At 56.3% G+C, this 24,672-nt stretch overlaps 2 protein-coding genes across 6 annotated transcripts in view; one reads left to right on the top strand and one right to left on the bottom strand.

The window, feature by feature from the left end:
- Positions 1 to 9,886, top strand: part of SMARCB1 (SWI/SNF related, matrix associated, actin dependent regulator of chromatin, subfamily b, member 1) — a 36,819-nt gene extending 26,933 nt beyond the window's left edge. For both annotated transcript variants that reach the window (XM_046025099.1, XM_046025100.1), the window contains exons 7-9: positions 2,195 to 2,385; positions 9,011 to 9,142; positions 9,540 to 9,886. In XM_046025099.1, coding sequence (XP_045881055.1) covers positions 2,195 to 2,385; positions 9,011 to 9,142; positions 9,540 to 9,579 — 363 coding nt within the window. In that variant the 3' untranslated portion in view covers positions 9,580 to 9,886. The remainder of the gene's footprint in view (positions 1 to 2,194; positions 2,386 to 9,010; positions 9,143 to 9,539) is intronic.
- A 1,886-nt stretch (positions 9,887 to 11,772) lies between these two features.
- On the bottom strand, positions 11,773 to 14,032 carry DERL3 (derlin 3). Of its 4 annotated transcripts, none has more exons than XM_046025101.1 (7): positions 13,877 to 14,032; positions 13,698 to 13,763; positions 13,539 to 13,612; positions 13,327 to 13,420; positions 12,665 to 12,860; positions 12,104 to 12,194; positions 11,773 to 12,028 (listed from the first exon to the last, which is right to left on the bottom strand). In XM_046025101.1, the coding sequence occupies exons 1-7, from the start codon at positions 13,967 to 13,969 to the stop codon at positions 11,923 to 11,925; spliced, it is 720 nt and encodes a 239-aa protein (XP_045881057.1). In that variant the 5' UTR covers positions 13,970 to 14,032; the 3' UTR covers positions 11,773 to 11,922. The 4 variants fall into 4 exon arrangements, with proteins under 4 accessions (XP_045881057.1, XP_045881059.1, XP_045881058.1 ...); XM_046025103.1 differs by having other exon boundaries at positions 11,773 to 12,004; XM_046025102.1 differs by having other exon boundaries at positions 13,698 to 13,760; positions 13,877 to 14,001.
- Positions 14,033 to 24,672: the final 10,640 nt, after the last annotated feature.

The raw sequence follows: 24,672 nt of genomic DNA, 5'->3' as shown, positions 1-24,672 counted from the left end.
CACAGAGAAATGGGGGCAGTGGGAGCCTCCCCTGCATTCTCATGCCTAGTCTCTCATCTCTGAAGGATGGCCTGGTGGACTCTGCCCTGTGCCGAGTCTTCGAATCCTCACCTGTAACTATAACGGTAGTGGGGAAGGGGCCTTAGGGATTTAGCCACACCCACCGACATTTTCCAAAAAATGGGGTTGGACATGAGTAGGGTCCTCATGAGTCTGACCAGCTGGCTTCCTGATATTTTTTTCTCAGGATTTTTTTTTCTGTGTTGTTTCAAATCCTCATGGAGCTTATGGGCAGCCATATAGGAAGTTGTCAGGCGATTGAAAATCTGCTGAAAGTTGCCACCATCTCTCCTGACCAGAGGCTTTCTTGGCAACTGGGCAGCTGTGGGGCCCCTTCAGGCCCTCCATCCCACCTGTCGTCCCCCGTCCCTGCCTCAGGTTGAGTTTCCTGCCTGGCTCTGACACAAGGGCTTGCTAGCACCAAGGTTGGACACAGCTGGCCCAGGGAAGTTTTGCTGCTCAAAACACTCCACAGGCCTTCCAGATCCCTTTCCAGTTTGTGGAAACTGGAGCCCTTAGGAAACTGGAGTCCTCAGGCCCAGCTCTGCCCAGGATTCTTCTCTCCAGGGAGCCACATGGTCTGCTCTCTATGTCCATTCAGTTCTTCCTAAAATGCTGCCTTCCCCAGGAGGCCTCAGCCTCCATTCACATATTTAACTTGCTTTGGTGTCTCCTCCCCAACTGGAATGTCAGCCCATGAGGACGGTTTTTTGCCGGTCATACTCACCTTTGCGTTCCCTGTGCCTCTCCTTGATGACACACAATCTGTATTTTTTTTTTTTTTTAAGATTTTATTTATTTTCTTTTGACAGATAGAGATCACAAGTAGTCAGAGAGGCAGGCAGAGAGAGAGAGAGGAGGAAGCATGCTCCCTGCCGAGCAGAGAGCCTAATGCGGGGCTCAATCCCAGGATCCTGGGATCATGACCTGAGCCGAAAGCAGAGGCTTTAACCCACTGAGCCACCCAGGTGCCCCCACACAATCTGTATTTTTTAATAGATGCAAGTGTTAATGACCGGTTATTGGCAGGGGACAGGCCCCCAAGTCTGCGCAGTGCTGCCTGGTGGCCAGGAGGACTCCTGCCATTGCACCCGGGGCAGGGCCTTCTTGGGTTGCGTGGGAACGGCTACACCCATTGCTCCTGTTTGATGTTTTTCTGTGGGCTGCCTGCTGTTTCCCATCTTTTTGGTCCCAGCATGCCCTCAGGGCTCACTGGGCATTAGGTTCGTGTTAGGGGAAGAGGCAGCTCTTTTGGTTTCATTCTGCAGACCATCACTGGTCAGTCGCCCGGTATGAGCAGAACACCGAAATGGGAAAAGATGGGGCTAGTTTGCAGTGAGGGAAAAGTGGTGTGCGGGGTACAGAGGTGCAAGGCTTTGTGAATGGTAAGACAGAGTGGTGTCCCACGCTGCTCTGAGGGCAGCAGGTGGTCCCCAAGCAGTAGCCACCCCGATCTTTGTCTTAAAAATCTGAGCACGCAGGGATAGTAGCATGGACGGGCAGGTGCATGGTGGCCTGCTTAGCTGGAGAGCAGTGAGGGGTGATCCCAACCCCACAGAGCCATAGGAGGAGCCTCGTGGGCACAGTGCCCAGAGAACACAACCAGACCCTGATGAGTCCTTCCTGTTTCAGAGCAGGCTGCTCATCTGTGGCATAATGAGTAAAGGTAGGGGTTCTGAGTGCAGGTGGCTCAGGCTGTGTCCCATCTCGGTCTGGGGGCTGCACCGCCACGGCCCGGACCCTCTCCTGGCGCCAGGTTGCATGTCAGGATGTTTGCTGGGAGCATGGCAGGCTGGGCTGGCCATGGGCCTCTGCTACGTGCCCCTAGGTTTTGCGCTACGGGCTGTTCGAGTGGGCTGTGGGTCTGTGATCACACTTACTAAGCAAGATGGGTGACTCTGCCAGGTCTTAGCCACAACCCCTCAGCAGGTACATGGTGTCATCTCTGTTATCTAGATGGGAACATGTGTGGCCAGAAGGACAAGGGCCAGCCCTGGTTCTCAGCAAGCAAGCTGTGGGCAAGGTCTAGCCCAGCCCGGCGGCTCCCCAGTCAGCTGTCTCACCTCTTCGAGGCCTCCCGAGGTTGGGTGTGGTTCTGACTCCTCTTCCTTGTGTTCTTTGGTTCTTGCCCCAGCTGAACATCCACGTGGGAAACATTTCACTGGTGGACCAATTTGAGTGGGACATGTCGGAGAAGGAGAACTCACCAGAGAAATTTGCCCTGAAGCTGTGCTCAGAGCTGGGGCTGGGCGGGGAGTTCGTCACCACCATTGCCTACAGCATCCGGGGACAGCTGAGCTGGCATCAGAAGACCTATGCCTTCAGGTAGGAGACCAGATGCGGCCCGCCCTCATTCCTTTGCAAACCTGTTTTGGGGAAAAAATGTCTCCCTATGTGCGGTGATGCTTTTGGGTCTCTCTGGAGCCTTGGCCAGCTCAGCAGCCCTTTGGTGGCTCACTCCTCCCGCCTCTTGTGTGTCAGCGGCAGAGCTCCCCATCCTTATCACGGTGGGGCTGATTCTATCCCCTCTGTACCCAGTAGTGCCCCCCCCCAACTACCTAAGGCCACACACTGCTGCCCCACCACCTCTGTGCTTTTGCCCAGACTCTTCCCTCCGTCAGGGGTGGACTGCCCACCCCAGGAACTGTCATCTGGTGGACTTGCCTTTTGTCTCAAATAAGGGCTGCTCCTCGGGAGAGTCAGGGATCTCCAGCAGTTTATTTTTACTATTATATCTTACCATTGTTAAGTCAGAGGCTAGTCGAGCGCCCCCATTAGCAGGACCCCATACTGGGGTTCGTGAAAGATAAAGAGCCACATCCAGGCTGCCTATGAAGGTGGAAGCGTAAACAGAACATTCCAGTCCTGTGTCCTTTGTGGTAGTGTGGGGGTGGACCAGGGGATGGCAGCTTCTGGAGAGGCAGATGTGGCTTTCCCATTGATGGTGGCCCCAGAGTGCAGAGTACAGGCCTGGTAGGGGGTGGGGTTGACAAGTGATCACGGGGAGTAGAGATTGCCCACTGCGGAGCTGTTCCCTGAGCTCCTTTTCCCCTTGAGAAAGTGCAGTCTGGGGGTAGCGATGAGTATCCTGCATCAAAACAGGATGTTAGCATTTATTCTGCTCATAACTGTCATTGTCTACATTTGGTGATCATTACTTAGGGATGGCAGCTTAAAATGGCCTATAAGGAGCCAGTGCGAAGGTCTTTTGGCAAAGATATGACAGTTAACGGAGCTCGTGAGTATGTTTGTGTCTCAGCTGATTTTCCCAGAAATCCCAGGAGACTGACTGCTTTCTGACTGGTTCCTGTAAATCTGAGCAAGAGAGAAGGAATGACCATACACTTTCGGGGCTTGAGGATCCTGGCCCTGGGAAACCACTGAGCTCCTGGGGGGTGTCCAAGTGCTGCCTTCACTCCCAGCATCTGGGCTGAGACAGCACATGTGTCCCCTCCCGTAACCTCCCAGCAGCCCTGCCGTCCAGGTGGTCCTGCTGCACAGACAGGGTCCAGGCCCTGCCTGGGAGGAGGCATCCATGAGCTGCGAGGCAGCGGCGTCTGGCCCTTGTGAGAGTCCGGCTGGAGGTGTGGGCCTACGTGTCCGTTCGTGCTGTACCTGAGCCAAGGCCGATGGGCCTGAAAGACCGATCTGGGGTGCCCTCACTTGCTGGAGTGCCCCTCCCCCAGGTCCTGGGAAGTGGTGATGTGGTACAGGTCATGGGAGTGACACCGACCCCAGATACCTCATCCCCCAGATGCTGATCGGGTCAGAATCCACATTCTGACCAGCAGATGCTGTGGGCTGGGGGTGCTTATGCTGCTCAGAGAAGAAAGACCCTGAGGGTGGTGGCGTCCTCCTGCTTTGATCCCGGGGCGATCCCAGGTAACCTCCCAAAGCCCCTGCCGAGGCTTCAGGCCGTTGGTGGTGTGCCAGACAGCTCCCAGAGTAGGCCCCCTCTGGAGTCCCTGGTGGCGGCAGGTCAGGACTTATAGACGGCCCCCATACCCCCATCTCAGAAGCCACTTAATAAGTTCCAGCCGGCTGGACGGGGAGCATTCCAGAGCCCCAGTCCACTGCGATCTGCAGGCTGTCATGCTGATTGTGCAGGTTTCTTGTCCTGGGGGTGGAGGGCAGGGCCGCTGACTGGAGACCGGGGTAAGCACATACCCCCTTCCCAGCAGGCCAGGCCGGTGGGACGCAGCCTATCTGGATCTGAGAGACACCCCAATGTCTCTTTTGCATTGGGACGGCTGCTTGTGACTTCCCAGCTGACCAGGCCTCCTGCGCTCCTCATGCTAGGCCTGGCCTATCGTGTGTGCTGTGTGTGGTGTGGGCAGCTGGACACTCTGGAGAGAGTTTGCAAGACAGGAACAGGAGCTTAGGGTCAGAAGCTGGCTTAACGTAGGCTTCATCGTCCAGGGGACGACTGTGGCTTTCTACAGCAGTCAAGGGAGAGGATTGCAACTTCTGTCTCTTGTCCCTGACCCACATTGTCACCGCTGTACCACGTCATCCTTTGGGAGCTCTGACCGCTCTTGACTCTCCCCAGGGAGCCTGGTGTCAGTCTTTCTGGGGGAAAGGCTGTGTAGTGGGAGTAGAGTGGGCTGTCACATCCCCAATGCCAGGGGCCACTTGGTCTGTGGAGGGTGGGATCAGGAGCCCGGGCCTGGTCTCTGCTGCACCCAAAGCTTGGCAACCACTGAGTCACATTTCAAGCCTTCAAAGGGGCTTGAAATCTGGGGCCTCTGTCATCCCATGTTATAAATGCTCTGAATTCCCACCAGCTGGTCCTGTCTGTCTGCCCCTGGACCAAGCCCAGCATCCATCTGCAGTGATGGTGGCACTGAATTGTGTCCACAGTGGAGCAGGGCAGGCTGCTGGTCATGGGGCATGTGTGAGCAGAGGCAGACAAGTCTCAGGAGCTAGGCCAGAGGACAGGCTGCTTCCCTCCAGCCATGGGATGGGCAGGCCTGATGTGGGCAAGTGTGAGGAGGGAGCATGGCATGTAGCAAATGAATAGAGGGCCCCAGACTCCTAGCAGGAGGGGGACAGGGTTCCACCAGGGTAAGGGCCTGGGCTGACTGGCACATGGGAGGCTGTCAGATACCCAAACCTGCAAGCTGCTACCTGTGGGGAAAGTTGTGTCAGTGTAGTTGCTGGCCAGTCCCATGGCTGCAGCTGGGTGCAGAGAAGAAATAGCGTCCTGTCCAGCACAGGAGACTTGTGTGTGGCCACTGAAAGTACTGGAGGCTGCAGGCCGGGGGTAGGGAGCATGAGACCCCAGGGTGGGGAGGGAAGACAGAGTGCCGGCCAGGAGGAAGCCAGGGACGGGGGGAGGGGTCCGAGAACTTGGGAGCTGGGCCCGATGGGGGACAGAGAGGCAGTGTCCTGGTGCACATCAGGGTTGGGAGATGCCAGGGTCATTTTGGATTTGTTGACCAGGAGCCACACAGGTTCCTCCTGGAACTCTGCCCACCTGCCGGTGGCAGCATTTGCTTGCCTGCTTATCTGCTTTGAGAACCACTTCCTGGAGGTACAGTGCATGTATGGTGCGGTCCAGCCAGCTAGCACGGGCTCTATAGGATCCGCAGAGCCCCAGCTGTCACAGCTGGCAAGCCTTTCGTCACCCCCAGCAAGCTCTCCCCCCCTTTTGCCATTGCCCTGCCCCCATGGCTCTCAGCCCCAGGTGACTACTGATCTGCTTTCCATCAGCTTGCCTCTTCTGGGTACTCAATATAAATAGAATCCCAGGCCACGTGGTCTTTTGTGGCTGACTTCTCAGTGTCGCTTCTCCCTGTGGCAGCCTGTATCAGAGCTTCGTTCCTTTTGGGGGCTGAGTGATATCTTGTCGTACAGATGGACCATATTTTATCTACCCAGTCAGCCGTCGAGGGACAGTTGGGCTGTTGTCCCTTTGGGGCTATTGTTAAGGGTAGTGGGGTGAGCATTCATTTTTGTTTCGGTGCCTCTTTTCAGTGCCCTTGGGTAGGTGCTAGGAGGGGAATTGCTGGGTCATGTGATAGCTGTGTTGAGCACTTGGAGGGAGGGCCTGACTGCTTTCCAGAGGGCCGCCCACCCCCCCCTTTTTACTTCCCGGCCAGCAGAGCCAGGCTTCTGGTATCTCTCTTTTGAATCTAGCCCTCCTAGGGCAGTGGGGTAGGGGGAACTCTGAGGTTTGGATTTGCATTTCCCTGACTACTAATGACCTTGGGCATTTTGTACATTGCCTTTGACAAAATGGCTGCTCAGGTCCCCTGTTTTTTAATGGGGTCATTTGCATTTTTATTACTGAGTTGTAAGTGTTCTTTATATATTCTAGATAGGAGTCCTTATCAGAGATAGGATTTGCAAATATTTTCTCCCACTTTAGGGGTTGTCTTTCCACTTTCATAACAGTGTTCTTCAAAACACAAAAGTTTTCTGTTGTTGTTTTTTTTTTATATTTAGTTATTTGTTTTGTTTTGGTTTGGTTGCTTTGTTTTTCCCAGTAATCTCCACACCCAACCTGGGGCTTTAACCTACAACCGGGAGACCCAAAATCTCATGTGGCACCGACTGAGCCAGCCAGGTGCCCCGAAGCACAGAAGTTTTAAGTTTTAATGTAGTCCAGTTTATTTTTTCTTTTGTTACCTGTGCTTTTTTTTAAGATTTTAAGTAATCACTATATCCAGTGTGGGGTTCGAACTCACAGCCCCAAGGTCAAGAGTTGCATGTTCCACTGACTGAGTCAGCACAGCGCCCCCATGGTCCTTTTTTTTAACGTGACACCTATGAAACCACTGCCTAACCCAGCACCATATGTTGGAAAGACTGCTTTCTCCCCACTGCATGGGCTTCTGCACCATGTAAAAATCCGTTGACCGTGAAGAGGAGGGTGGTGTCGGGTTTTGTCTCCTGCCCACTCCCAGTTGAGCAGCCATGGGCAGGTCATTTCCCTCCAAGACTCTGTCCTTCTCATTTGTGAAGTGGGCCTAGTAGTGTTTCCTGGCTTTTGTGTCATGCAAGGGCATAAAAGTGAGATCACAGCAAGACAACCCTACAAGCTGCAGCCCAGGGCCCTCTGTCACCTCAGCCACAGCCCTCCCCTGCCTGGGCTCTGTGTCCCCACCTGGACTCTGCAAGAAGGTAGGAGCATCTGGGGTTCCAGGTGACCTTGAAGCCGCGATGTGGAATCCCCTCAGAGGAGGAGTGCGAGGCAAGGTGGCTCTCCCGCCTTTGTGTTTGTCCCAGATCCGAGGCAGGCCTGCTGGTCCAAAGCCCATTCTTACAGGGTTGGATCGAGCAGTTCTTATTTTAGAACAAACCCACAGGAGTGGAATCTTCCCAGAGCCAAGGGGAGGTAAACAAAGGGGCCTCCAGAACCTACTCATGAGCTTTTGTTTAAATTAAGAGGAAAACATGTTTTGCTCCCCTCAGCGTGGGCTTGGCGCCTTTCATGTCTGTCCTCCCAAGGAAGGCGGCAGCTGGGAGGCCTTGAGGTGCGGGATGATGTTTGGGTCTGTGGCTGGGTGGTTTAGGATTGCCAAACCATGGCCCTGGCTGCAGAACAGCTGTCAGGAGCTGCTGAGGAGGCTCGGCCTCGGGGAACCTTGGGTGGGGGCTTGGTGCATCCACTGGCCTCTGAGTCACCAGCACAAACTCAGGTTTTGGGGACTAGCTTCAGCAGCAGGAGGTGAACCCCATGTCTGCTCGTGTTCCTTGAGACTCTGGGATGAGGAGAAGAGCACGAGGGAGGCCAGAGCTGGCCCTCAGCTGTTATGTGCCCATTGGACGCTCCTCTCCAGTGGGCCGCTTACACAACCTTGAGCACCGGTTACAGGGAGACTCTGTGACAAGGCTCCTGGCCCCTGGGGAGCCCCTTCCCAACGCCAACATAGTGGGCATACATTGGCTGATTTAAATAACAGCAAAGCTCTGAAAAGTTCCCACAGCTGTGATATTGTTCCTGGTTTCCAGATGAAATATCAAAACCAACAATGCCCGACCAGAGCGAACAGTGTTCCGCAGGGGGGCAGACACGTGGTAGGACTGCAGTGGAGGGGGCTGGCCTTCTGGGGGTGCTGAGCCTTGGGGGACAGGTGCAGGCCATCCAGGTGGAGGAGAGAGAAAAGGGCCTGGTGAGGCGGCGGTGGTGACAGGGGCAGGGACTGGGAGAGGTCCTGTGAGAGCCATGCTCTGAGGCTTGGAAACCAAGGCCTGGAGAGGTGGCAGCTCAGCTGTGTCCTCCTTCCCGTGGTGTCTCCTCCTCCCCCCTCCCCACACCCATGCTGTGTCTCCTTGGTAAGAAGGGGCTTAGGTGGCCATCAGAGTGGTCATTGAGAGGCTACGGAGTGTAGTGATTTGGGGACAAGGGTCCCAGGCCCAACGGTCTACCTTAGGCAAATAGCTCAGTTCTCTGGGGCTTAGTTGGGCCGGTGAAGTGGGCTGAAGGACAAGTGTGCAGAATATTCAGGAATAGGCTGGCCCAGCGGCCTTCAGTGGGATGAGGCATCAAGGCTGGTGGGTCCTGGCCCTGGATACTGAGTGGGATAGACTGCCCTCCCCTACCTCCCCAGCAACGCTGGTCACGGGGAATGCCCTCCCCAGGCTTATAGACAGAGACACCTAGGCAGCAATTAAGGGCCTGTCTGAGAGTGCTTTGAAGAGAGGCTATTGTTGTGTGTGGGGGGGGGGACCTGGCATCTCCAGTGACTCTGCCTTGAGGTCTGAGTGACAGGTGAGGACCAGGCCACTCCTCTCAGGAGTGCTGTTCTGAGGAGCCAGGCACGGAAATGGCCCAGTAGGGAGGAGACAGAGGAGGTAGCAGGAAAGGCGTGGGCCTTCCTGCCATAGCCTGGCTCCAGCATTCTGACAGGGGGTGGACACTGTTTCTGGGGGCGTTTCTAGCTGCTACTCTGTAAACTCAGCAATCACTACCCCCCACCCCACCCCACCCCACCCTGGCCCACAGTGAGAACCCCCTACCCACGGTGGAGATTGCCATCCGGAACACAGGGGATGCTGACCAGTGGTGCCCGCTGCTGGAGACTCTGACAGACGCCGAGATGGAAAAGAAGATCCGCGACCAGGACAGGAACACGAGGTATCCCCACCCCCACCCCTCCAGGCCCCTTACAGCTGACTCTGACCAAAGGCACTGTCTTGAAGGCAGGTGAGGGATGCGGTGACCTGGTTTTGGGGGGAACCGAGTTGCCAAAGGCAGGCCCCTGGATGGGTTTCCCTGCAGGGAACAAAAATAAGCCCTTGGGTTGGGTCTGACCACAGTCCAGACCTATACATCTGGAGCCCTGGAGAGGTAGGCGGGACCTGAACAAGCTGGAGAGAGGGCAGACTCAGGGCCTCCAGCAGCAGACAGGCACAGGCCAAGTGGGGCTGGGGATCCTCCCTCTTTCCATCCATGTCCTATCTCTGTCCCCACTCCCCCAGCTGCACTCGAGATCCCTGGGGGGCTCTGGGTTACTCCTTCTCTCCTCCTGCAGGCGTATGAGGCGTCTTGCCAACACTGCTCCAGCCTGGTAACCAGCCTGTCAGTGCATGGCTCCCACGGAGCGTTCAGAAGATCGGACCGCCTCTCCTTCATCTCCTGGCAAGGAGGGAGGCAAAGGGGCAGGCCGGGGCCATCCTGAGGAGCATGGGGTGTGGGGAGGGCTTCCGGTCACCCTTCCCTGGGCACACATTCCACTTTCTGAGCCCCAGTCCCCACCCAAGTCCCTGGTCAGAAAGAGGCCTCATTTTTGGATTGTGTTTTGTTTTTGTATAGGAGCCCCAGGTAGGGCAAGCAACAGTTTTTAAATAAAGACAACAGGTCATGTTCCATTTTTTCAAAGTGGTAGCATAAAAATAAGAAAGGGGACGAGGAGCAGGGTCTGGCTGGATGGTGTGTGGCCAAGGCCAGCACACCAGGCCTCTCGCCCTTCTGTGCCTCAGAGCCCCAGGCGGGCAAGTGGGGGCTGATAAGGCTGCATCTCTGGCCCTCAGCCCACTACCCACCGCCTGTGTCATCCTCCAACAAACAGAAATGAGGAGGTTCAGAGGGCAGGGGGCCGGCTTACCTTTCAGTGACAGCCCCACCCTGTTCCAGCTCCACCCCCGCTGGAGCCTTGAGCCCGGCCAGCCGCTCTCTCCGGTGAGTGTCAAGGAGTAAGACATGTGGAGCAGCACGCCTGCTGGGGCTGGGGTGGGGGGTTGTGGTGTGTCCAGAAGGGAGGCACAGCCCTGGGCCTCTCCTCAGCTCTGCATCCTTGTCTCATGGGGAAATGTCCCCACTCTACAGAAGGCATGTGGGCTCCACAAGGGTAGCACGTGTGGGTCTCCTCACAGAGCCGAGCAGTGTTTGGTGAACTGGGCCCATGGCTGCAGTCTTGCCAAAGAGAACAGACCCCAGCACTGGGTGGCTGCCATTAGCTGCTGCTGCGTCTTCCTTGTTGGGTCAGGGCAGCTCTGCTCCCTGGGCATGGCAGGAGCATGGTGCCACCTGGCTCCCAACCTGAGCCCCACACTGGCCAAGGGCAGAACTCTTGGGTAGGAATTGGGGTCTTGGTTGCCAGGATATAGGGGTAGGTGGGCCTGGCCCTCTGGGCTGGGGGTCCTGTGATCATGTCCTGGGACATGACAGCTCCTAGCTCCTGGGGAGTCTGTACTCAGGCCCAACTGCCCTTCATCCAGGAATGGAACTTGCTGGAGCAAAGTTGGGCTTCACTGAAAGGCCCTGAACAAAGAGGAAGATTCCAGAACCGGGCTCCCCTGGCCTTGGAGACAAGTGGGCTTCATTGCTGAAGGGTTTGCTTGGTCCATGTGCCCCTGCAACTGGTGGGATGGACCGAATACTGCCCGCCTCAGCCCCTCTGGGCAACGCAGCCCAGTGCTCCTACAGAGCCAGCTGCAACTCCACACGGTTTCCCTACAAAATTGTCAGACTCCATGATGAATACTTGTGTCATCCATGAACGTGACAGCCTAGGGCTGGAGGAATGCCTTTGCTGCTGATCATCCAGGAATCAATTGTAATTCTGACTAGTCTGGGGCAATGAGGAAAGTTGGCCAGGTTGTCTGGTACCCGCTTTACCAAAGAAAAAAGTGAGGTGTGGTATCAGATCAGGTTCCCATGGTCCTCAGCTACAAACATCAGGGAGAGAACTTTGCAGAACTCTGCCAAGGTGGAAATTTCTCAAAGCTTTGGGGTTGCAGAAAGAGCAGAGGAACCCGGTCCTGGCCCTCTCCACCTGACCCCATGGAGCCTCAGCCAAGTCCCTTGGCTGCTCAGCTGGAAAGTGGGGCAAAGGTCCACTTGTTGCCCATGAGGGACAGAAGGAGCCAAGTGAGGCATCAGCCTGAGAGTACCATGCGCAGGGGCCCCTTCAGACTAGGCCTGGCATGACGGGGACATCCCAGTCCTAGCCCCAGCCAGTGAGACCTGGCCAACCCCCTTGCTGCCTGGCCTGGAGCAGAGACCAGTGCAGGTGGGATTTGTCCAAGGCTCCATCAAGGTGTTGGCAAAACTGGAGTGATCCTGAGTATGCCATCTGTGAGCTCAAAGCTGCTGGGCAACTGTGGGCAGGTTCTTGACACCCTTTGGGCCTCCCATCCTATCACCTAAATTGGTCTGAGAGGGCAGGCCAGGGTTGGTGGCCCTAGGTCAAGGCCAGCAACACCTGCCCAGCGTGGAAGGATGTGGCCAGCCAAGGCAGGGAGCCAGTGCTGCGGGCAATGAGATGCAGGTCATTCTGTTTATTTGGGTGGGCTCTGGGCACCAGCCCAGTCTCCAGCAAGACAGGTTGCTCTCCTGCAATCAGGAGTTAGGGGTAGAATGGAGGCCTGCCAGAGGCCAGGAAAACAGGCCGTTGGGGCTGACCCTGGGTAGGGTCATTGCTGCAGGGGTCCTGGCTCCTCCTCTGGAAGGGGCAGGTAATTGGGGTCCTCCTGTGGGGCATCCAGTAGCAGCTTCCTGTAGGGAGGGGCCCACACTGAGCTGAGGCCAGCGGGCGTTCCCACTGGTGTAGGGAACCATCTGAGGGAGGGTAGCAGAATTATCTCTAGCACTCACAGGAAACTGGGGGTCAGCAGTAGCCTCTTGCCTCCAGGCTGGTTGGGGAAGACGTCCTCTAGGAAGTAGTAAATGTGGCCCACAGCAATCCCTGTAGGAGAACCCTGGATGGCTGAGGCCACTCTCCATGGTCCAGAGCCCGAGGCCCTCACAGCCTACTCCCTGCCTCCATGCACAGGCAGGCCAAGCAACCTCAGGCCCCAGGGTATGAGTACCCAATGTTCTGCACAGACTGCCAGCACAGGGTTGACCTTGAAGGACAAGCTTACCTGGCCCGGAAGTGGGCAGGACTTGGGGAGGGGAGGGCCTGAGAACATGGGAGGAATAGGAGCCAAGGCTGGCACCTTGACACACCTATCCCCACCCCTGGTCAGGACCCACATGAGCATCAGTACACCCGAAGATGGGGAGCCCACAGCTGGCTGGGTTGTTCAGGGGCCGGGAGAACAAAGGAGCTAGAAGGTCCGGAAGAGGGAGTGGGAGGACAGATGAGAGTCCTCCCAAAGACCATCAGGTACCAGATGGCCTGTTTGGGGAGGGCAGATGCACAGGCAGGCTCACCCAGCAGGTCCACGAGAATGGAGTTGCCCAACAGCAGAGAGAAACCCATGAGCGCCCAGGGCAGGAATGGTGCCTGGAAGGTGAGGAGGCCAAAGAAGTTGACTCTCACTTGGGGGTTGCGGCGGCTCCATACATACACCAGCATGACTGTGAGTGCCTGGCCCAAGAAGAACAGGCTGCCCAGGAGCCCCAGCAGCTGAGCCAGAGTCAAGGTGCTGGAGGCCTTCTCCTGGTGCAGGCCTCAGAGGTCCTGCCCAGGGCCCCTCCAACTTGCTAACGCCCTGGAATCCTCCCTAGTTTCCCTTCCCTCATCACCCCTCTGTGCCCTTCCAATCAAGGCCACATTGTGGCCTCGGGCCCCACAAGTGATCTGCCCTTCTTGTCCACCCCCAACCTCCAAACACTGCCCGTCATGGTCCCAGTTTCTCCTGACAATGGGCATGCAGGGCTCAGCCCCCAAGCACGCCACCTGGCTCCCCTGCACATTGCCCTGTGGTATTTTGTGTACAGCATTGAAGAGCTGGCGCTGACATCCGGAGCTGAGGCCGCTATGTGCGGTAAATAAATCCTAAACTGGAGGGAGCGACTCTGTCGCTCACCGGCCAGCACAGGCTGGACCAGGGGCACTGCGGCATTTAGTTTCACAGCCCAGGAAAGGATACGGTCATGAGGACACCCCCGAAAAGGAACATAAAGACGAAGTCGGCCGTGCGGCCGCGGAACGAGCCCTCCTCCAGCATGCGGCAGTAGCGGAACCTGCGGCGTCCGTAAAGGAAGTGCCACCAGGCAGAACCTCAGTTTCCCCACAGCGCGCATCCCCCAGCCCGGCGACCCTCCCACCGCCCCACGCTTGGGTCCGCGCGGCGCAGGATACACGAAGAGCATGTTGAAGAAGAAGCTGAATCCCAGGGGCCCAAAGAAGAGGAAGTTGGTGACGAGCCTCCAGACCTACAGAGATGGGAAGGAAGGCGGGAGGTCAGGCACAGGGCAGGCAGGGCCCGGCTGTCAGGTGCCATGGGCGGGGCCGCCTCACCTGGAACTTCCGGAACACGAGGTGTGGGTTGAAATAGAGCTGGAAGGGGCTGAGGAGCTCCAGCTGCTGTGGAACCAGGGACGCGTCAGGTGGTGCCCCCGGGAACGCAGCGGTAACCATGACGACACCCCTCCCGGACTGCAGCCATGGAGATGCCCCCACCCGTCTAGCCGGCTTACCACAGCAGCGGTGGTAAGGACGCAGGCCGCGGTGTAGGCCCGCGTCACCGCGGGCACCTGCAGGAACTCGGCCATCAGCCCCTGCCACGCCATTGAAACTTCTTTGACACGCGTGGCCCAACCTGCTGCGCGCTCTTTAACCCGCCTCCAAAGCCCGCCTCACTCTCGAATTCGGCCAATCCACGTCGGAGGCGCCGCGCGCCCAGGGTCGAGGGAGGGACCCTGGGCCCGGTAACCAATAGAAGGAGGAAGCAGGAAGCCGGGGGCGGGACAGGGGAGTGGGCGGGTCGGAACTCGGGACCAAAGAACAGGCCCCACGGTTGAGCACGTGGCGGTTGTTGTGACGGCTGGCGTCGCGGCGCGGGAGAACGTGTGACCAATGAGGAATGGGTCGCTTCGCGGCAAGCTAGAGAGAACCAATAGCGAGGACCCACAAGACTTTGGGGGCGGGGCTGAGATTATTCCGCGCGTGAAGAAGAGAAAAGATCGCGGAACTGCGAGACCGGAAGGGGCGGGGTCACGCTGGGCGGTGGGCAAGGCGGAACCAAGGCGAGTCTGGTCTCGGAGGCTCTGTGAGTCCACCTAGCGCCGCCAAACACTTGGTCCCGTCCTTCTCTCCTACTGACAACCAAGCACAGTGCCAACCAGACCCTTAACAGAAGAGGCGCTCAGCACTGTGTCCAACCACCCCACCCCCGTACCCCCGCTGCAGTCCGCTTGACCCCACGCGACTCCTGTGGACAGTCTTCGAACCCAAAACTCCAGAGTGCCAACACCGGCCAGAGCAAGTGAACGGGCTGGAGAAGGCCTCTTCAGTTTTTTTTTTTTTCTTTAAGATTTTATTTATTTGACAGCACCTGCACAAGCGGGGGGAGCCGGGAGAGGGAGAAGCAGGCTCCCCCACGGAGCAGGGAGCCCGACTGGGGGCGCGATTCCACGACCCTGAGATCATGACCTGTGCGGAAGGCAGACGTCTTAACCAGCTGAGCCACCTAGGCACCCCATTTTCATCATTTTGATGGAAAAGAGAAACTCCGTTTATTCATTCATTAAGTCCACTGTTTACTGAACACAGGCTGTGTGCCAGGCGCTTTTCTGGATGTGGGAGATACAGCAGCCAAGAAAAGATGAGGAGACAGGTAGTCATAGGCCCGTACTAATATGAGAGCTTGTGTTCCCACGACAGTAAACGGACGCAAATAATGCCAAGACTGGAGGGTTGGGTGGTGAGCCATCACTGCAGGTGGGGTGATCTGAGAAGCCTCTGCAAGCAAGTGATGAGCAAGTGACGCTTGATTGTCACTTTAAAAAGACCCCTGTGGCTGCTGCAAGGACAGTAGACTGCTTGAAGAATCAGCGAGCAGGGGAGGCTGCAAGGAACAATGAGGGCTTGGGCAGGGTGGAGCCTGGAGCATGGGGAGGGGTGGGAGGCGGTTTTACCCATTGGTGGGACAGAGCTGTGAGAGAGCAATCAAGGGTGACTTGAAGGTCTGAGCCACAGGGTGGATGGACGGTGGTGGCCTTTACCAAGATGAAAAACGCTTGGGGAAAAGGAGAGCAGATGGAATCCCATTATGGCCCTGTTGAGTTTGGGGCATCTGTGTGACATCCACCTGGAGAAATCTAAGGGTGGTGTTGGGGGAGAGATTGGCTTGGCAGTCCAGCTGTGGATATCAGTCCTCTGTACACCAGTGGCCTGTGTAGTCTTGGGCCCGTGTGAGGCATCCAAGGGGTGAGGCTAAAGGGAGAGGAGATGAGGCCCTGCCTGGGCGGCTTACTGTTCAGTGGTCAGAGAAGGCAGACCTGGCCAGGGAGGCCCAGGGAGGCTGGAGAGGGCTTCTAGGAGCTGAGCCAAGAAAGGGCTTCAGGAGCAAGGCAGTGAGAAGCTCACAGAGATAAGCCCCGGGAACGGTGGGATGCAGCCGTGCCAAAGCCCCTGTGGCCAGACTGGAGGATAGGAGGAAGAGGAAGGTGCCCAAACAGATGTGCCTTTACCAACATGGGGAACTCAGATGTGGACGTAACTGTAGAAGACAAAGAATGCCCTGGACCAGGGCACTGAGGTCCCCTGAGGAGACTGGAAAGGCTGAGAACCAGCTGACAGAGTTATCTCAGATGGATCCTGAGAAAACAAGGGTGCTAAGAGGCTTTCCCTAGGGAGTGGCTCAAGGAGTCCCCAGGGGACAGGAGCAGAGGGAGAGGCTAAAAGCATGAAAGGGAGCTGTGCATTTGGCTCCGGAGTGAGAACAGGTCTGGCCTGATAACAGTGGGAACTGGACTAACATGCTGAGAGTTTGGGTGGTGGGACCCCCCTCCCCCTTTAGATGGCCTCCATTGTCCAGCAAAGCAGGCCAAGTTCATGTTTGAGGTGGGCCCAGTAGAGTAGATCCCATCCGAATGGAGGCAGGGCTGCAGACGCCAGGGCTGGCACCCACCAGGCAGGAAAGCCATCCCAGGAGGTCAGGTTTCATGTCAGTGTGGGGAAGCGGGGGTATTCCTGCCTTCAGGCACCCAGCAAGCTCTAGGCCCTCCACTCAGGGTCAGGCCAGAGCTAATAGGAGGGGCTGTCATTTTGGACAGGGGCATCTGTCTCCCCTCTGATTAGGGCTGATAAGGCAGGCGCCTGGCTTAGGGACAGACAGAGAAGCACATTCCCCGGGGAGCCCGAGAGGCTGGGACAGGTGGGGACATCCAGGGAAACAGTGGCTGGATTCGAGGGCAGATGCTCCCTCCTCAGAACCCTGGCTATTCTCAGAGGAGGAAACTGAGCCCCAGTAGGAGGCACATCAGGGCCGGAGGCAGACCTTCGTCACCAGTCCAGGCTCTTCAGTCGCAGTCGCAGGCCCAAGGCGGTTCCACTTCTCGCCTCAGGCACCTGCAGACAGTTATTTAGGGAGAGGAACCCTGGACTCCCTATGGTCCCAGGGGCCTAGAGATGTGGGCAGGCAGCCTGACGTCTATGTGGCTGCTGGTCTGAAGTGGGGGTTGGGAGGTTGAGGGGTGCCACCTGGGCACCCTCCCTCTTGGGCTGAGGATGAAGCTGAAGGAGGGCCTGTGGTCCCTAGGCCAGGTGACAACGAGCCCTCCTCCTTAAGCTGCCTCTCTGGCCTTGCTGTGTTTTCCTTTTGACATGAACCTGCCCCTTTCAGACCCTGGGCCTCCTCCATCAGGGGGGCTTTCCCTCGGGGGCTTTCCCTCAGGGCCTGGGAGCTCAGTGCCAACCCCCTTCCTGCACATGGGCCCCTAACTGTGGTGGGAAGACCGCCCCCACAACTCCAGCCAGCCCCTCCCAGGAGCAGCTGTGTCCCCGCTGGCCCTTCCTGTCTGGGTCATGGTGTATTTTTAGCACCAAATCCGGAACCTACTCAGCAGCAGCTGCCTGTGGCCGGAGTGCAAGAACAATAAACCATCCAGGTGGGCTCTGTCAGGCCAGGGCTGGCCCTCTGAGTTTGATAGCAGATTCCAGACTTTCCAGGAATTAGCAGGTCTCTGGGGTGGATGGAAAGGGAGGAGGCAGCTTGGGGCTGAGGATGAGTAGCATGAGCCAAACCCATCTGGGAAAGAGCCTGTGCAAAGATCCTGAGGTGCCATGGTGTGGGTGCAGAGAGAGGCAGAAGGCATGGCAAGGAAGAGGGGCTGTATGCACTGTGAGGCTGAGCAGAGCTGTAGAGGCTGCGGTCCCTGCCCCGAGGGGCAATGAGGAGTCCTCTGAGAGTTTTCAGCATGGTGGTATGTGCCAGTCAGATGGCAGCTCTCGGGAGGAAGAAGGAGACAAGAAGAGAAGCGCTCATCTGAGTGGAGGATGGCAGCCGGCCTGCGTTAGGGGTGATGACAGAGGGAGGAGGTGGAAGCCACAAACCTTCGTGAGTGATTGGCAGACAGGTGAGTGTTGGGGAGGGCCAGGTTTTGGAGGGAAACCTTCCACTGGCTTGGGACATGTCAAGTCGGGTGCTGTGGGACATGACCACCTCAGGGAAGCCCTCCCTCCCTGGCCACCCCAGCTTGGTTCTCCTGGCCCCTTGTCACCTACAGCAAGAGTAGGTGCTCTCAGCTCTCCATGCTCTCTATCCCTGGAAGTCCTCGGTGACCTTTGAGCCTCAAGAAGGCAGAGACCTGTGCTCCAGTGCTGGATCTGCGGCCTGGGGGCTGGCATTGAGACCTGACCCTGCCTCTGTGTCCCGGTCTGTGAAATGGGCTAGTGGGAAGAGCCCATCTGTAGAGCCTCCTTCAGCTGTAGTCTGTCCTGCTGTGGGGAGTATCAGATTTCTGGGCAGGGGCCCCTTCCTGGGACACAGTCATGGCTGCCCCTCCTGCCCCCCCCCCCCCCCCGCAAGGCTGGTCTCTACCCTGAAAGAGCAAGAATGCACGAAGGCAGGACTCTCCCCGAGACTGGTTTTCTCACCTGCCTCCTCCCGGTCCAGGGCTGCAGTGGGGAACATTCACAGAGGAACATTCACAGAGGCCTCAAGGGCCTGGGAGCGAGGCAGTAGGGTCTGGCTCTGGTAGGGTTATGGGGAAAGATACCGACATTGTGCAGGGAGGGGCCAAGAGTTGTGGGCTTGCTGAGGAAGGACTGCCGGGCCGGCAGGAAGACTCTGGACAATGACAGCAGAGAGGGCACGCAAGGCCAGGAGAATGACTTGAGCAAAGGGATGGAAACATGGAGAATCCATGTCTTGGGCCACCTGGGTGGCTCAGTCGTTAAGCATCTGCCTTCGGCTCAGGTGATGATCCCAGGGTCCTGGAATTGAGCCCCGCATTGGGGCTGAGCAGGGAGCCTACTTCTCTCTTTCCTGCTCCCCGTGCTTGTGCTCTTTCCTTCATTCTGTCAAACAAATGAATAAAATCTTTAAATTAAAAAGAAAAAGAATCCATGTCTCACGGGAGGCAAGGACAAGTAGGGGCCTGAGAGCCAAGGTTGGAGCCAGTCACCACGGTCAGAACAGTGGCTCAGCGACCCCCTCACCAGATTCTGCACCCCTCACTGAAGCCCCTCAGTGGGTTCCTGGACCCAGTTCTGATGCATGTGTGTGGGGCATGTGTGTTTGTGTTCAAGCTTCCCCACACCAACAAGCAACCAGACCTCAACAGGGTGTCCGAGAATTCTACTCAATTCTAACACTCCACCCTGAGATAGCATCAGATTCCACAGGCTAAGGGCTCAGTACCCCCAAGATCACCCCCCACTTCAGGGGAGAGTCCAAAGGTTACTACCTGTACTTCTTGGCTCTATATCAGAGGTTCCCACGAACCCCCTTTGGGCTCCACTAATTTGCTAGAGCGACTCACAGAACTCGGGAAAACTGTTTACTCACTAGATTACTGGTTTAAGTCAAAAGATATTAAAGGGTACCAATTGGGGCGCCTGACTGTCTCAGTCAGAAGAGGCTGCCACTCTTGATCTTGGGTTTTTAAGTTCGAGCCCCACACTGGGTATAGAGATTACTTAAAAACAAAACAAAAACAAAAAAGACCATCCATCAACAGCCACAGGGAGAGATACCTAATGTGACGTCCCAAACAAAGGCACTTCTGCCCTCGTGGAAGTTGGAAGTTCCACAACCAGGAAGCTCTCAGAACCCCATCCTTCTGGAGGCTTCACTACCTAGGCACAAATGATGAAAGTGTGGGCTGCTGATGCTTGAATCCGCCTTTAGCTCTTCTCCTCCCCCACCCCCTATGTCAGGGCCTGGGACTGCAAGCTCCACCCCTTTATTCGAGGGTGGTTTCCCTGGCAACGGGCCCCCATCCTTAAAAGTAAGTCACCTGCTTAACATAAACCCAGCTGTGATGGAAAGGACCTTGCTATGAGTAATAAGAACCCCATTTCACCTTCATGGCTCAGAAGAGCCTTCAGGAATTGATGAGAAAACAAGTATTAGAACACAAGAGGCTCCCCTTGCTATTATCCCCCCCCCCCGGGAACCCCAAGGATTTGGGAAGCTGTCAGCAAGGAACTGTGGATAAAGATCTAATAAATACGAGAAATATATTTTGGTCATCTGAAAGATCAAATCTCTCTCTCTTTCTCTCTTTTTTAAAAGATTTTATTTATTTGACAGACAGAGATCACAAGTAGGCAGAGAGGCAGGCAGAGAGAGAGGGAGACGCAGGCTCCCCAATGAGCAGAGAGCCCAATGCGATGTGGGGCTCCATCCCAGGATCCTGGGATCATGATCTGAGCCAAAGGCAGAGGCTTTAACCCACTGAGCCACCCAGGTGCCCCTTAAGGAGGTTATTACAGATGAGGAAATGGGCTCAGAGAGATTAATTACCTACTCAAGGACACTCGGCTAGAGAGAGAGGAACCAAGACACCAAGATGCCCATGCTGGCTTTGCCACCGTGAGGAGGGATGGAAAGGGCTGGTGGCAGTGAGCAGCCCTGCTCCTAGTTCCTATCATAGGGCACAGGGGAGTTCAGCATGGAGAGTGAGGGACATCACCTGCAGGTGCCTGTGGAAAGTAGCCCCCCCCCCCCCCCGCCCCCGGAACCAGCCAGCATCTCACAGCCTCAGAGGGTTCTCCAGCCAGAGTTTGGAGGCAAAACCTCTTTGCACCTCTGGGCTTCTGGAGTGTCTCCATCATGAGCACCCCCCCAACACCGTGACGCTCCCCTGCTGAGCAGTGTGGGTGCCTGGCTCTCTGCCTGGGCTTCAGGGTCGCTGTGTCTGACCCTAGATGGCCGGATGGGCGTGTTCTTTCCCAGCTGGTCCCTTCCCAGCTGTCTCTATCCTCAGCAAGTGCCCTTAATTCCCACTTCCTTCTGTGGCCACTGCCGGAATGTCAAGGCCACCTCCAGCCAGCCACTCAGGAGTCCCCAGAGCATCTGGCAGAGCCTCCCTCTCCCTGGCCTCAGCTATTTTGCGGCTCAGCGCTGTGGGTGGTGTTTTGGGAGAAGCGGGAAATCCGCTTGTCAGAGTCAGCTGCATAGCAGGGCCACAATGCCCATTTACCCAGACAGGAGGAGCGTAAGGCCCCGTAAAAGACGGGATAGCCCCGTGAGTGTGTGCTGCTTGTCTGCACATGGGGCGGGATGGGTTGGTGGGTCGTGCACAAAACATGGCTGTGGTTTGTGTGGCCCTGACGTGAGTGTGCGGAACCCGGAGCCACACTGTCCTACAGTCTTCCTGTTCCTTACAGGATCATCAGGCCGTGCCGGCCTGTGGCCTGTTGGCCTGTGGCCGTGGCCTGTTAGCACCGTGGCCCTGCCACCAGAATTCCACTTCCCTGCCCTTGGCTTACCCCAGCCACTGGGGCCTTGTTAACAAAATAAAAGCAAAATGAAAATGGCAAGATTTGGTGCAAGAGGGAACACTGACTTAGAATGAGAACTGAAACAAAACAAAACACTACATTCATAAAAGCTGACAAATACTGCCCAACATCATAAAACCTGGAAAAAAAATCCCTCCACCTTGAGAAGCATGTGGCCAGATGGCCTGCTGTGGCAGGTCAGGCAGGACTGGTCACCGGCCAGGCCCTTGTGCAGGCCCCTCGGGGCAGTGGAGGTGGGGGGGGGAGGGGTCCAGGAAGGGGTGAGGGGGTACCCAGGAAGGGCTGGGCTGCCTTTTCAGCTTCCACATCCCCACCCTGGCCGCTTTGGTGCCCTCCCCTCTCCTTCCCTGGGCCGTGCTGGGAGGAGTTCCTCTCCTCCACAAGGAATGCAGGCATAAACCACCCCCCCAGCCCCCCACCTCCCACCCTCCCCTCCAGATGTGGACACAGCTGTATTTTTCGAGCAGCCAACCACAAGGACATTCTTTCCTTCTAATTACGATGGCTTCAAATTTCCTAGCCGCAAGGGTCTCATTGTCCTGTCCTCAAATATCAGAGGGTGGCCAGGAGGGGCCGTGTTGACTGGTTGTAGCCCTCCCTCCCTCCCTCACTCCCTCCCTCCCTTCCTTCCTCCCTCCCTCCCTTCCTTCCTTCTCTTCTTTCTTTGAACCATCAAATTGGAAATGAGATGCAGAGCTGGAATGGATGCCTGCCAGCTCTGAGGAGGAGGGTGAAGCAGGATTCGGGGGGTAGGGCCTGCGGGCCTTGCCTTCTGCACCCCTGCCCCCGCTGGGGATGTCCAACTATGCTGCTGCCCCCTCCGTGTTCACACAGCCAAGGGCCTGTCTGGGACAAGTGTGAGGGTCAAGAGAGGGCTGGGTGCCTGTCCTCAGGATGCTCAGTGCAGGGGAAGTCAACAGACACACACAGGGGCCTGAAGACACAATGCCTGTGCAGTGGGCAGGCCAGGAGTTATGATGTCCACAATTTACAGGTAAGCAGACAGAGACTCAGAGAGAGGCGGGATCTCTTAGAGATGCAGAAGCCCCACTGGGTGTTGGCTGTAGCCAAGCCATGCTGTGCTTGGTGATGGCCCACCGTCACACTCTCAGCCTGGTGTCCAAGGTCAGCAGGCCTCCCGACCTCTGCCCCCATACCTCCCTGGGAGGCTTCTGGGTGGGGCAGAGGTGTCAGTCCAGGTGGGAGGAACAGGAAAGACTAAAAGGAGGAAGGGCCTTGGAGTGGCCTTGAACCAGAAGTTAAAGGCCCACTCTGCAGCACTTCTGGGAAATGGAGGCCCAGAGATGTTAAGAGGTAGGCCCAGAACGGGTCAGCCCTAAGTCAGATGCCAGGTACCTCAGCCTGGACTAGTAGTGGTCCACGTACCACTCAGCCCCAATGATGTCCTGGCCTTCTCCTGGCCTGAGCCCTGGAGGAGAGGCCAAGGGGCCCTGGGTCCAAACTGAGCACTGGTTCCAGGGGGAAAGGCACTAGCTCGGTGGAGCCCGCAACGGCACAACCCGGGGTTTGTCGCCCCCTCGTGGCCAGAGAGGGTGGCGGCGGCATCGGAGAAAGGCAGGGCAGGCTGAATGGGGGTCTGGAGGCCCCATCTCTGGTACGCCGCCCACCCCACCACCCCCATCCCCCCACCCCCGCCTCCGCGCCAGCGCTGGGACAACAGGCAGAGGCATTTTCTGGGATAGGCCAGGTGGGGGTAAAGGGCAGCAGAGCCGGCAGGCCGGGAGTGGGTCACAGACTTCATGTGAGTTTTACTGGCTTTTCTGTATTGATTATTATTTTTTAAATTTAAATTCAGTTAATTAACATGTAATGTAGTATTGGTTTCAGAGGTATAGGCCTGTGATTCATCCGTCTTATATAACATCCAGTGCTCATTATATCACATGCCCCCCCAATGTCCATCACCCAGTTACCCCACCCCCACCTCCCCCCACCCCCCACCCCCCACCCCTGCCCCAAGCAACCCTCAGTTTGTTTCCTATGATTAAGAGTCTCTTGGGACACCTGGGTGGCTCAGTTGGTTAAAAGGCTGTCTGGCTCATATCATGATCCCAGGACCCTGGGATCAAGTCTGCTTCTCCCACTGTTATCTGCTCCCCCTGCTTGTGCGCGCACTCTCTCTCTCTTTCTCTGCTCCCCTCTGGCAAATAAATAAATAAAATCTAAAGAAAAAAAGAGTCTCTTGTGGTTTGTCTCCCTCTCTGGTTTTGTCTTTTTTCATTCTTTCCTCTCTCCCCCTATGATCCCCTGCCTTGTTTCTTAAATTCCACATATCAGTGAGATCATAATTGTATTTCTCTGATTGATTTATTTTGCTTAGCATCATACCCTCTAGTTCCATCCACATTGTTGCGTGTACTGATTATTTTTATTTTATTTTATTTTAATTTTTTAAAAATTTATTTGACAGAAAGACACAAGCAGGGGGAGTGGGAGAGGGAGAAGCAGGCTTCCTGCCCAGCAGGGAGCCTGATGTGGGGCTCTGATCCTAACCAACTGAGCCACCGACGTGCCCTGTATTCATTAATTTTAGTGTGAGCATCATTCCTCCCTGCTTCCTGCTGAGTGCCGGGGGCAGATCCAGGCCCACTCTGGGCCTCAGTTTCCCTATCTCTAGAGTGAAAGGCTCTAGCTTGTAGGAGGGGGCATGGAGGTGTGGCCTCGCACCCAGTTGCACCCAGCTGGAGGCGGGCCCCTGATCTTCACTAGCCACCGGTGTCTTTTGTGAGTGGCTGGTGGCTGTGGCAGGTCACCCCTCCTCCCCTGCCCCTCACTTCCACCTTCTCAGGAGACCCACTAGGTGAGAATCAGATGCAGAAACCCAAGGGCTGGAAGAGTCAAGTGGTGTTCTTTCTCCCCCAACTCTTTTGTGGTTTGCTGGCACTACTGGAGTTGGGCAGGCAGGGCCTCTCCTATCTGGCAGAGTCTGCCTGGCTGACTTGGGATCTGAGGACTTCCAGCAGGGATGTTGCAGGTCCACATTTGACCTTGTGGCGTCTCAGGGGATGTGGGAAATACAGGCAAAAGAAAAAAAAAATTCCTTACTATTTACAGCCCACTGATGGGTCCTTGAAACACTCAGAGTAACCTTCCTCTGGGAGCTCAGCTGCCTGTAAGTTAATACTTTGCTAAGGGCAAAAGGCCCAATCCCCCAAAAATTCCTTTGGAAACAGCCTTTCCTCCTCAGGATATACATTTGCACTCTCCCCCAAGCACGTCTGAAGGATCTCATGACTAGCGCTGTACTAGACAGTAATAAATGACCTTTTTCTAATGGCCCCTAGCCTTTCAAGGTTCTGGAAGCCTTGGTTCCAAATTCTGTACAGACTTAGGATCTCCCTAATCCCCTCCCAACTTGAAAGTCTATAATCAGCCACTGGTCACAAGCCCAGTGCAGCTCTTTCTGCCCACGGGTCCTGTCCCCGCGATTTAATAAAACCACCTTTTTGCACCTAAGATGCCTCAAGAATTCTTTCTTCACCACTGGCTCCGAGCCCCA

This window comes from Meles meles, chromosome 12, assembly GCF_922984935.1.
Source record: "Meles meles chromosome 12, mMelMel3.1 paternal haplotype, whole genome shotgun sequence".
NCBI classification, from domain to species: Eukaryota; Metazoa; Chordata; class Mammalia; order Carnivora; family Mustelidae; genus Meles; species Meles meles.
This window is presented reverse-complemented; position numbering and strand designations above follow the sequence as displayed.

Coding starts and splice junctions, on each gene's coding strand:
- DERL3 (XM_046025101.1), bottom strand. CDS start 13,969: ATGGCGTGGCAGGGGCTGATGGCCGAGTTCCTGCAGGTGCCCGCGGTG. Junction 13,613..13,697: donor TCGTGTTCCGGAAGTTCCAG/GTGAGGCGGCCC, acceptor CCATCTCTGTAG/GTCTGGAGGCTCGTCACCAA. Junction 13,421..13,538: donor TTCTTCAACATGCTCTTCGT/GTATCCTGCGCC, acceptor CGGACGCCGCAG/GTTCCGCTACTGCCGCATGC.